The sequence below is a fragment of the Crinia signifera genome, chromosome 11 (assembly GCF_055691185.1).
Source record: "Crinia signifera chromosome 11, ASM5569118v1, whole genome shotgun sequence".
NCBI classification, from domain to species: domain Eukaryota; kingdom Metazoa; phylum Chordata; class Amphibia; order Anura; family Myobatrachidae; genus Crinia; species Crinia signifera.
This window is the reverse complement of record NC_139227.1, coordinates 85,957,898-85,970,604: the sequence shown is the minus strand read 5'-3', so window position 1 is coordinate 85,970,604 and position 12,707 is coordinate 85,957,898. Positions and strand designations below refer to the sequence as shown.

Sequence of the window (12,707 nt, the reverse complement as noted above, 5' to 3'; positions counted from 1 at the left end):
GAGGCTAGCACTGCAGACTAGTGACTGAGCTGAGGGCGAGGCTACCACTGCAGACTAGTGACTGAGCTGAGAGGGAGGCTAGCACTGCAGACTAATTACTGAGCTGAGGGGGAGGCTAGCACTGCAGACTAGTGACTGAGCTGAGGGGGAGGCTTGCACTGCAGACTAGTGACTGAGCTGAGGGGGAGGCTAGCACTGCAGACTAGTGACTGAGCTGAGGGCGAGGCTATCACTGCAGACTTGTGACTGAGCTGAGGGGGAGGCTAGCACTGCAGACTAGTGACTGAGCTGAGGGCGAGGATAGCACTGCAGACTAGTGACTGAGCTGAGGGCGAGGCTACCACTGCAGACTAGTGACTGAGCTGAGGTCGAGGCTACCACTGCAGACTAGTGACTGAGCTGAGGGGGAGGCTACCACTGCAGACTAGTAACAGAGCTGAGGGGGAGGCTAGAACTGCAGACTAGTGACTGAGCTTAGGGGGAGGCTGGCAATGTCACAGGCGGCACAGATGAGCGCGTGACACAAGACAGAGTGTGCGGCGGCGGCCGTGGCGTGGACTGCAGGAGGCAGGGCGGAAGTAAAGTACAGTCAGCGGCCATGGCGGCGCAGGTATAATTTGAATGAATCAGCACTGCTGCGGCCAGAAGGACTCGGGGCGGGGTACGGCCAGTGGGTGCAGTGGGTGCTCATGGATTTTCTGTGGGTGCTCAAGCCCTTGAGCACCCACAGAATCGGCGCCTATGGGCAGTGGTGTAGCTAGGTTTCCCCCTCGCCCGGAGCAAGAGCATGTTTCGCGCCCCCCCAATTTGTAGTAGGTGGGACCCTTGCATGGCGAAAAAGGGGGAGCGGCCTAACATTATACCATACATCCAAGTGATTCATGTTATTCGATTTTGACCCTGTCATATTTAGCTGATATTTTGCACATCTCTGACAGCAATGTTGGCACTGAAGGGGTTAATATTTACTTTAGTAAATATTGCACATATTCCTGATGTTTTTGTGAAATAATGTTTGTATACACTATGAAATTGTGTACTTCTGATGATATTCAATTTACAGTACACTCTAGAAACCTACAAGTCATTTTAAAAGTTATATCAGGGTTGCCTACCCTCCCGGAATGGCCGGGAGGGTCCCGGAAATCGGGTCCCCCTCCCGGCCCCCCGGAAAGGGTGGCAATCCTTCCGCATATCCCCCCCCCAGCTCCCACGATGTGTCCCTCGGCGGGGGGGTCCACGGGTAAAATGCCGCGATCGCGGGATTTTAGCCCCGCCCCCCGCCGTGCACTGCCTGAAATACCGGCATTGCACGGCGGGGCTAAAATGATGCGACGCTGTAGGCACGCCCCCCCCAACAGGGCAGCATCTGTGTGGCTACGCCCCCGAACCTCCTCTTTTTCCCTCCGGGATAAGGCCCCGCCCCCCAGCCTAACAGAGCTGGCTGCCCTCTCCCGGAGAGGGCAGCTCAAAAGTCGGCAGGTACTGTATATGTATATGAGCCTACATATTGCAGGATGCACTAACATTCTAATACATAGTACAGTATACAGTATGACAGAAATGCTCTCACAAATAATACAATTCTTGATTTCAGCCCGGTGACAAATGGACGGCCAATTGCCAGAACTGCATTTGCCAATCAGATGGCACTACAGCTTGTTCTCCAGTAACTTGTCCAATTTTTAAAACTGCTATATGTACTCTACCAGGATATCAACCTTTAACTATAATCAATGTAACTGATCCTTGCTGTCCTGTTTCCGAGTGCTGTAAGTATATATGTTATCTTCTCACAAGTACAAACTAATGAACATTCATTAAGTTAGTGAGTAAATTATATTGTGTGTACAGTATATGTTAACTAATGTACCAAAAGTGGGTGGAAAACAGCCACACTCATCAAGATGGATGATGCACTCTTAAGGGGCCTACACACGGGGTGATTACAGGGCATTTTCTAAGTGATCTGACTAGCGTCGCTATTGCCGCCGTTTACGATCCAACATGCTGGATAAATCTAGTCAATCGCCGGTCAGGGCCAGTGTTCTCCGGTGACAAATCGATCAGCACACATCGCTGGCACAACGATGTGCAGCTCTGTATGTTCATTGATCGAAGTGATCTACAGATGTAGCGCCTCTCAGGCAGCTCAAGGAATCGCACATGTGTCCCCTTCACACGGCTTCAGGGAGCGGATTCCCTTCCCTTCTCCGCTTCAGGGAGTCGGGCAGGGTTAGTGAAGGATGTGGGCAGCTAGGGGGGAGCAGCGGGTAGGCGGCGGAGGTTGGCGGCGGGCTCCATCAGAATGGGGCAGGTGAGAATCTTGTGCATGCGCGCCCCTTTTTGGCAGATGGCAAGAAGCGGCAATTGGTGATCACCAGGAGCAGCTCCAATTAGAGCTGCTCCATGTGTAGCATCACTCAGATCACCTCGCAAAATCTCCCTATAGTAGGCCCTTTTAGAGTAACTTGTAGGAAGCCAACTAGTCCTTCATGCTATTATACAAACTTTGCTAAAAAGTTGCCAGAATCTTCTCTGCAGATCAAAGGACTATGTTCGAAACTGGATGGTATATTGTCCCACAAACTGGGTTTGCAGTTTCAGACATACAGATGGAGCGGAAGACATCTTTGGTGTGCCCTCACAGATCCCTTGCACTGGCGAGCGCCGTTCATAGAGACTGGGACGTGCGTGCGTCTCACACGCACATGCGTCCCAGTTTCCCGTTGTCGGGGGGACGGAAACCCTGTCCATCTCTGCTTCAGGGAGACGGACAGGGTAAGAGGGGGGGTGCGGCAAGGCGGCGAGGACCCTGGGCGACCGTCGGTGAGGCTGCGGGGACCCAGGGGGACCCCGGCGGCTGGCGGGGGATGGCGGATGGCGACTCTTCCGCCATCCCCTGCAAAGATGTCTCCCGCTCCATCTGTAAGATACTAAATTGTAAGCTCCTCCGAGCAGGGCCCTCTTCCCTCCTGTTGTCAAAGCCCTCTTCTCTTCACATTTAACTCACAGCTCTCCTATACTCAAACACTCAGTGAGCATCTTCGTCCGCATACTCATCTCCATCATTGGCCTCAAGCCTCTTATAGTATGTTGATTGAGTCCTCACTACTTATATTTAAGCTGTAATGTGTATTGAACTGTGGCGCTCTTTATTTGTACTCTATTTTTGTTATTTATTCAATGTTATGCCAAGTGTTGTCTCCCTGTACTATTCCTTTGTACGGCGCTGCGAAACACATGTTGCGCCTTATAAATAAAATTATAATAATAATAATAATAATAATAATAGGCAGATAGTTCATCAACAATTTACTAAAACACCTATGAAGACTTTACCCATGCAAGAAGGAGTTGATTTGTTACCACAATAGTAAAACTCTTGTCAAAGCTTTGATGGTGAGAAGGGAAATACAAATATGAGTCTTTTTGGATTTTCACACACATCTTGTAGCAAAACAGGGGTCTACGCATTGAGCAGAGAAAAGCACTGTATAGTGCTATTCATTGTGTGGGTTACCATGGAGAAGTTCCTTACAGCAACATGGGCACCCGTGTAGTGTCAGGAAAGATGTAAGTGTACAATAATTATACAAAAATACAAAAAAACTCTACAAGAAAAATTCAAAGTGATAACCAAAACCTAAACTTTGCATATTTACATGAATAGAGCAAAATATAATTCAGGGGTAGATGTACAGTATGAAGCAGTGATAAGGTAGGGGAAGTGATAAAGTGCCTGGTACTTTATCACCGGCCAATCAGCTCATATCTGTCCCTTTTTAAACCCAGCCTGTAACTTACAAGACAGGAGCTGATTGGCCGGCGATAAAGTACCAGGCACTTTATCACTTCTCCTCCCTTACCACTGCTTCATACATCTACCCCCTCAGTTCTGTGAACATCAGCAATGCATTAAGGGGCAGATTTATTAAGCTTGGAGAAGAGATAAACTGGAGATAAAGCGGAGAAAAGGTAAAAGGAGATAAAGCACCAGCCAATCAGCTGTGTTTGAAAAAGACAGTTGGGAGCTGATTGGCTGGTGCTTTATCTCCTTTTACCTTTTCTCCGCTTTATCTCCAGTTTATCTCTCCTCCAAGCTTAATAAATCTGCCCCTAAGTGTTTTAACATGGAGACAATCTCTTAGGTAAAGATCTCTTAGGTTCTCTCATCGCTCCAACTCTGCTCCATCTCCCCAGATAATACGGCCTTTTCCTTGAGCAGAAACATGCTATTTTGTGTGGAAATTAACAGCAAACAATCTGTCTCCTGTCAGTGGCGTAAGTTCGTTCCAGATGCCCAGAGGCAAGATATATATTGGTGCCCACACACACACACACACACAACACAATAAAACCTTATATAAAATATATATTTCTCAGAACTTAGCCACAGAAGCAATATTGTTGGCTTTTAAATAACTGATTTATACTTGCATGAGGAGGAGAGGTGCCCCCTTGGGAGCAGGAGCCCGGCGGCAGATGACTCCAATGCCTCCCAGAGTTCTGCCTCTGTCTCCTGTTTTAAATGAGCATGCTGCTATGATCTCATTTTACAGCTTCAATAAGGTTCCTGTCGGTTCTGTACAGTAGAAGTTGATATCAAGGGGGCCCGCATGTACAATACTGTAGGTCTAATGTAGCAAATACACGGGGTGGCTGTAGCGCTACAGTATGTGTAAGGGGTCAGACTAGATTGCTTAGAAATTAAACATGGATAGCTCCATGTGTAGGCACCCCAGCAATAGTGATGCACAATCCCATGCAATAAAATCTCTGGACTAGATTTATAGTGCGTGCAGTATAAATTCAGGCTTGCCTACCCTCCCGGAATGGCCGGGAGCCTCCCGGAAATCAGGTCCTTCTCCCGACCCCCCAGGAAGGTGGGCAAGTCTCCCGCATTCTGCTAATTGCCCCTGATCCCCCCTTGTCCGATGGTTTAATTACCTGAAATCGTAGGTTCGTGGAGAGGGGGCGGGGCTAAAATGACGCGATTGCTGCCTTTTGCGTCATTTAAGCCCCGCCCCCTCTCTGCGGCCCGCGAAGCACTGTGTTTTCCAGGGCCAAATGATGTCAGACTTTCTCCCGCCCCCCTGACATGTTGCCTCTCCGGGCTTCTCCTGGAGAGGTGAAATCAAAAGTAGGCAAGTATGATAAATCTAGTCTTTGCCAGTGTTCTCTCACTAGAGAACACTGGCTGTGCCAGATCACTCAGCACACATCGCTGTGTGCTGAGCGATCTGTGCTGAGCAGTATCGCTCAGCATGGAGGCTCTGTCGCTTGAATTAGATGGGATGCGACTGTAGGTCCACTATTTAAATGATATATTTTAGTGTAGTCCAAATACCATCTATTTCACAAAGTTCAAATTGTATAGCACACACTGTATAGCTCAAGTCGCTCCTAGCACACATCTCACCATGTGTGGCATCATCATGCTGTGTACACACAGTGCAATTTTGACTATATAGTCAAAAGTGATAGCAAGATGGTGCAAATCCCACCGTGTTAGCACATATTCAATTCAATCCCAATGCGTGGCTTTGATATCTAAAGTAGAAATAGACTGTGCAGAACAATCTGTATCTACTATGTCAGAGCGAGGGCATTGCTGCTTATTGCAGCATGCCCCCCCCCCCCCCCCCACGCAACCTTCCCTGCTAGACAATGTCAGCAACCCACCGGGACATGGTGGCTGATCAATATCAATATCACTGGCTGATGGATCGCACCACCTGTACATGCCATAACTCTTGCATTTTATGTCATCCAAGATGTCTCCCACATAAATGATAATGTGACACGTGCAGTGCAAATGGTTTTGTCCATTAGAGAGAGAATTTGCTTTTGTGAGTGAACCAGAATCAGACGCTTAGTGGCCTCTTTGTTGGATCTGAGGAAGCCAACTTGCGCGACCCCATGGGTAACGTCCGAGGCTGATGATGCATCCTAGGATGCAGCTCTGATCACTAATGCAGGCATCTCCGACTGCCTTATGTTATTCGAGTTCTCGCTGTAACTTCCATGTAGTCAGCAGCAATAGCAACTCCAACTATATCTGAATCATGCCCATTATGCGCCATTGACCGCTTTTATTAAACAGTGAGCCAACAAATATTTTATTATAAAAATGTTGTGTATATTTATATAATATCACTAATCAGTTTATATCTTTACTATATGCAGTTTGCAATCCACAATCATGCAGTGCACCAAATAATTGTGCCAGTGGTTTAACCCCAGTGTACTCCTTTGTTGGTTGCTGTCTCAATGTAACCTGTGGTAAGTTTCCATAATGTTATCTATGGGAATTATCTGGACTAATGAATGAGTTTTTAATAACAGTACAAATTCCTGATTTTGCAAACACCTTTTGTATGTAAAGTAAAGGTTATTGTTTGTGTTTGTTGTCCATTGTGTCACCAATACATCCTTATATGGGGCTTGTGTAAATATTTTTTTCTATTATAGTCATACAGTATTACAAAATATATGGTTCAACTGATTAATTTATTTATTAATTAATCAATTTTATAAAAAAAAACAACATGCTGAAATTATAAGAATACAAAAATACTTGGGTGGGTCGGGGAATCAATTCTGCACACCGTAAATGATAGGGTGTGCGGGTCAGTAGAGGTTGCGGACAAGATGCTGGATACTTAACCACTTTCCAGGGATACTTAGCCACTTTTCCAGGTGGACGGGAGTGCCATCAGATTTATGCAAGTATGCATATAACAAGAAAGTCAATTATCATTGCTGAGGATCTCTTTTAAGCTTCATTTGTACTCTATCCTAAAGTCTGTACGACATGGACTATCATTTTTCAATTCATAGCTCATTCACTGTGTAGCATTTGTTATATCATTATTTAGAAGGTTATGTTTACACTGACTGCAACTTTAATGAGTCAATTAATGCAGCTGACCTCCAAAATATAGACTGCTTGAACTGGTTTGTACTGTACATGTGCCAACTTTCTCAAGCATGGTAGGGTTGTGTTTCCCATCTTGGCGGTCAGCATGCTGTCAGTCACAACACAGATGCATTAAAAGCAGCATTGATGAGGATTCCAGGAATCCTGGCTGCCGGGATGTCTAACATAAGTATGGAGGTTAGCATTAGGGGAGGTTTAGGTTTAAGCACTAGGTTTAGTCTGTGGTTGAGGGCGAGGAGGTGGGTTAATTTGAGTTAAGGCTGTAGGGATGGAGGGTTAAGGTTAGGCATTTAGAAGGGTTAGGTTGTGGTTCAGGGGTTTAGATTTAGCTGCAGGGAATGTTAGGGTTGGGAGGAGGCTGGGAATGTAAATATACTTACATGACCCCTGTCCGGATTCCCCCATTGGGATGCAGGCGTTTGGTAATCTGAACCGCCGCCATCCCCACTGGTGGTCATCCATATGTATCCCTAATGGTGAACAGCAAATCTGAAAACATTAAAAAATATTTTGGTACTTGTTTCCTAGCACGGAAATCAGGTCCATTTTGCCGGCAAAGGTAAAAAATCGGGGGCATCGCGTCGGTCGGGACCATTAACATTGGTCCCGATGGGACCGACGCGATGCCCCCGATTTTGCCATAGGCTTCAATGTTAAAATATTTTTTAACATTGAAATCGTGAGCATCGCGTCAGTATTGTGCCATTATAATGGCACAAGATGAGATGGACTTGATTAAGTCCATCTCACATTGAAAAAAATGTGAAAAATGTGAAATGGGACAATATGACCCATTTCACATTATATATGGCCCCATCGTCACCCCACGATAGACGCCAACCCAAAGCGTAGCGAGCGCAGCGAGCCCGCGAGGGGCGGCGGTGCGCGTCCTCCGACCTTTTCATTCCCCTACTATCCACGTCGGCGTGGAGTTGAGAATATGAGCGCAGCGAGCCCCGCGAGGGGACGCGTATACCTGTGAAGTTATACGCGTCCCCACGCGGGGCTCGCTGCGCTCGCCACGCTTCGGGCTCGGTGGCACTCTGCGCTCGCCACTCTATATATTCTCAACTCCACGCCGACGTGGATAGTAGGGGAATGAAAAGGTCGGAGGACGCGCACTGCCGCCCCTCGCGGGCTCGCTGCGCTCGCCACGCTTCGGGTTGGCGTCTATCGTGGGGTGGGGTTTACGTTGTAAATTTTGGGGGTCTAGGGAATATTTTACATTGAATCCAATGTAAAATCGGGTCCCAGGGACCATATTCAAATTTGATTCAATCAAAAAATCGGGTCGGTCGCGTCGATCGCATCGCATGCGACCAAATCGCATGCGATGCAATCGACGCAATTTTGGTGTGGCCGTGCTAGGAAACAAGTACCAATATTTTTTCTGCATTTTGCTAGAACTAAGCAAAATGCAGGTGAACAATAAGAATGGGTGGTCCATAGTGCAAGTATTATTTTTAATGTTTTCTTAAATAAATAAGTAAAACACCAAACAAAGGCAATGGATCACATACTGAGGTCGGCCATACAAATGATTGGGTACTCTTTACCTAGAAGGGCGCACACGATTTTGATCGTGGGCATCGTTAGGAAAAAAAAATTGCGTCGGTCGCATCGCATGACCGCGATTTCCCATAGGGAACAATGTTAAATGTCCCAATTGACCCGATTTTCCTGTTCAATGTCCCAATTGACCCGGTTTTCCATAGGAAACAATGTTAAATGGCCCACAGAGGCCAAATAGGCACACTGAAGTGTGAAATGGCCCCCCCAATTGTTAACGCCACCCCACGATCAACGTCAACCCGAAGCGTGTGCGAGCGCAGCGAGCCTGCGAGGGGTGGTGGTATGCGTCCTACGACCTTTTCATACCCCCACTATCCACGTCGGCGTGGAGTTGAGAATAGAAAGTGTGGCAAGCGCAGCGAGCCCCGCAAGGGGACGCGGACAGCTGTGAAGCCCGCGAGGGGACGCGTATACCTGTGAAGGTGTCCGCGTCCGCTCGCCACGCTTCGGGTTCGGTGGCTCGCTGCGCTCGCCACACTTTCTATTCTCAACTCCACGCCGACGTGGATAGTGGGGGTATGAAAAGGTCGTAGGACGCGTACCGCCGCCCCTCGCGGGCTCGCTGCGCTCGCCACGCTTCGGGTTGACGTTGATCGTGGGGTGGCGTTAACAATTGTGGGGGCCATTTCACACTTCAGGGTGCCTATTTGGCCTATGTGGGCCATTTAACATTGTTCCCTATGCAAAATCGGGTCAAATGGGACATTGAACAGGAAAATCGGGTCAATTGGGACATTTAACATTGTTCCCTATGGGAAATCGCGGTCATCGCGTCAGTCGCATCGCATGCGATTTTTTAGTGCATGCGATGCCCGCGATGGGCGCCCTTCTAGGTAAAGAGTACCAATGATTGTAAATCAGACAATCTGATAGAACTCTATGGCCATTTGTGGCCAAGTTCTATCAATGATCTATTCGTTCATAATGCCAAATTCGTCTGAGCTTGCCTTTCTTAAAAATGGAAACTTGGCTCTTTGTACATTTGCGGACCGGTGGGTGCCAGCCACAAATAGAATCAAATGGATGCATTCGTACCCATCTCGATGTATAGTGTAAATGTCCTAATTCCAGAAGAGCAGCACCTCTGGTAAAACCAAGGCACTGCAGAGCTAATTTAGAAAATCAGGGTCCTGACAATTGAGGTATGAATGACAGTAGGTAGTGACATGACTCACCAGTGTCTTTTGTTTTTTCACAGTTCCAAATCAAGTGTGCATGATTAATAACACAGGATATGTGGTAAGTCTGTAAATACAGTAGAAAGATTGTCATAAGAAGTTTAGTCTGAAATCTGTATACTAACAGAGCATTTAATTGCTGTATAGCACATTGTAGCGCATGTGATGAAGTACTTAGTGTATGAATTCTATTAACAGGAATATTCAAAACTGATTTCAATTAACTTTCACCATCTCCCTAAATAATAGAAGCAACAGATCTTATGTCGGGGGTAACCTCAGTGTGGAAAATCTTCATTTCCAATTGTGCAGAATAATGTTGAATCGCCAGATTGAGCTAAGGGCTATATGCAGGGCCGGTGCAAGGCTTCTCAGCGCCCTAGGCAAAACTTCAATTTAACCCCCCCCCCCCCAAAAAAAAAATAAAAAAAAAATCATGTGGTCCTCCCAGCCCCCCCGGGAAGGTGAGCAAGTCCACTGCTTTCCCTGGAGGACCTCTGCAACCTCCCATTTGCCACCTACAACAGAGTACAAGGAGGAGGAGGCAGCAATGTAGGGAAGTATGCCTCAGGGGAAAGTATGGAGGTGAGGTCTTAGAAGTTCTGCAGCAGCCACCTGCATTAAGTGCAAAAAGGACCCTCATAGACATCCTTGATTTTTTGATGTGCAGACTTGGTGGCGCCCCCCCAGATACCGGGGCCCTAGGCAAGCTGCCCAATGGTAGAGCCGGCCATGGCTATATGTAGTAGCATTTGAGAAGCTGGGTGTGTAAGGCTTTGTGCAGGAATGCTCCTAATGTTAAGTCGGCAATCATGTAAAACCAAGCTGTAGCAGGGCGATTGAGCAGTCCCCTCTGAGGCGTGCCCTGATATGCTCTACATTAGGCGGTTAAACAATACCCCTGGTGTGTATGGGAGGTATTTATTATACCCCTGAGGGATAATAATAATAATAATAATAATAATAATAATAATAATACAATAGTTTCATACGGACACATGGAGTTGGGAGTAGTGCAACTAGTGATATATTACCCAAGGTAGGCTGGGGGTAATGATACTGGAACATCTATTGCTACTGGAAGAATGAGAAGTAATGATAAAATTGACTACAGAAATCAATAAAACCATACAGCAAGTAACACTTAACACACATGCAGAAACACAGACATGGTAAAGTGCACTGAAATAATGTATGCTACTCTTTGTATACCTAAAGGCCCCTATACACTGGTCCCAGTCAGACCAGATTACCCTTGAACTTCCCCGGAAGCTGCTCGGGAGTGCTGACATCCAATTCGGCACTTAGGGCATTATTCTGATCGGAGCGGCCAAACGTGCGTACGTTCGCCATTACCGCACGCTAGCCGTACGCGGCCGTTAGGGTTAGGTCCACCCACAAATCAGCCGCTTACGTACGGGCAGAAATACCGTAGAAGGGGAGTGGCGTACAGATGAGCGTACGGCAACGTACGTGGACGGCCCAGCCCTTACACTCCGACAACTGGCGTACAACTAAGCGTACGGCGCCGTTTACGGACGTCTCTCGTCCGTCTTCCCAACGACTTCTTGCGGAGATCTGAGCGTACGCCAGCTTGCACGGACGGGTCCCTATTGTTTTCAATGGAAAACTCAGCTTTTGTCACCGCTCGTGAGAGTGAGCGTACGTCCGTGCACGCTGGCATACCCTTCACATATATGGACCTGCAAATCTTGCCTCTCAACTACTAATCTGACAATTGATTAATTAATCTATTTGTTATTCAATTATTGTTTTCTATTAACTCAATTGTCTACCTTAATAAAGACCTAATAAAACTACATTTGAACCCACATTACATGTATATTTGTTATGTTCTAATGTGGCATTTTAATCACTATCTATGTGTCCCCATATTGCTGTTACTTTTACATCAAGTTATGTTGGTGTTTCTGTATATGTACTAAATTATGTCCGTAATTACTTTGTCCAAAATGTGTAACATGTATACCTACCCTGATGTTATGTGTGATGTTTTAATCGAACAACATTAAACATTCATGCATTTTCACTATGTGTTATTTTACTCAAAAACACACACATTCACACATCAATCATTAACCCTCACCTCAAATTGCAAGTATAACTTACAGTACACATCTGTATGTACCTACCCTTACAAGCCCTCTAACATATTTATTAGTAAAAACACAGGCAATTTCGAACTGTCATGAAACTTTTATTTTCTACAAAAATAATAAGGGGGGGGGATAAAAAAAAAAATTAAAGGCGGGCCTCCAGAAGGCCAAAAATGAGCTGGAGGTACAGGAGGGTGATCATGATCTCCCGCATGAGGACTGCCACCTCCTCCTGGTGCTGTTCAGTGTCTGTAATGAAGGGATAAAACAAAAAATTAATATATAACATACACAAATGTTTGTTGTATTTGTACATAATAAAAAGTTCAGAGTTATGTGTGAAGGCCACATACATTTAGAAACTACATTGAAGATGGGTCTGCTGTAAACACAGTACTAAAAAAAAATATGTTAACACACACATACTGTACATAGTAAATAACATTAATTCAATTACTCCTTCATCAATGAATGTATGCTGTATCCCAATTGGTACTTTGGTTTTGGGGGACTCTCCTCTAACCTCACAATTAGCCTGTGCTATTTAAGGGTTATGACATTGTTGTGGCTTAAGCACTCCTTAGTATTTTAAATTTAGGACATTGCTGTACAAATTATAGGCCTACAGCTATGTTTGTAAAGCATGCATCCGCATGGCCTCACACACTATTACCAAAACAATCTCTACATTTAAGTTGCACCAGTGGCAGATTAAGCCTTTGGGGGGCCCGGGGTACTTTAGAGCGGGGGGCCCCCTTGCACTTGTCATTACTGGCCGCACACTGCATGTGCGAATATTATACTGTCAAAACACAGAGTAAAGGCAGAATAAACTTGGTCAATGGTTACCTGCAGGGGATATATATATATATATATATATATATATATATATATATA

The 12,707-nt window shown here is 46.0% G+C and overlaps 1 protein-coding gene across 1 annotated transcript in view; it reads left to right on the top strand.

The window, feature by feature from the left end:
• The window catches only part of LOC146046280 (hemocytin-like), a 137,924-nt gene that overhangs the window by 64,029 nt on the left and 61,188 nt on the right, over positions 1-12,707 (top strand). Inside the window, exons 10-12 of the mRNA XM_083165532.1 lie at positions 1,598-1,772; positions 6,190-6,285; positions 9,714-9,754. Of these exons, the coding sequence (XP_083021658.1) occupies positions 1,598-1,772; positions 6,190-6,285; positions 9,714-9,754 (312 nt within the window). The remainder of the gene's footprint in view (positions 1-1,597; positions 1,773-6,189; positions 6,286-9,713; positions 9,755-12,707) is intronic.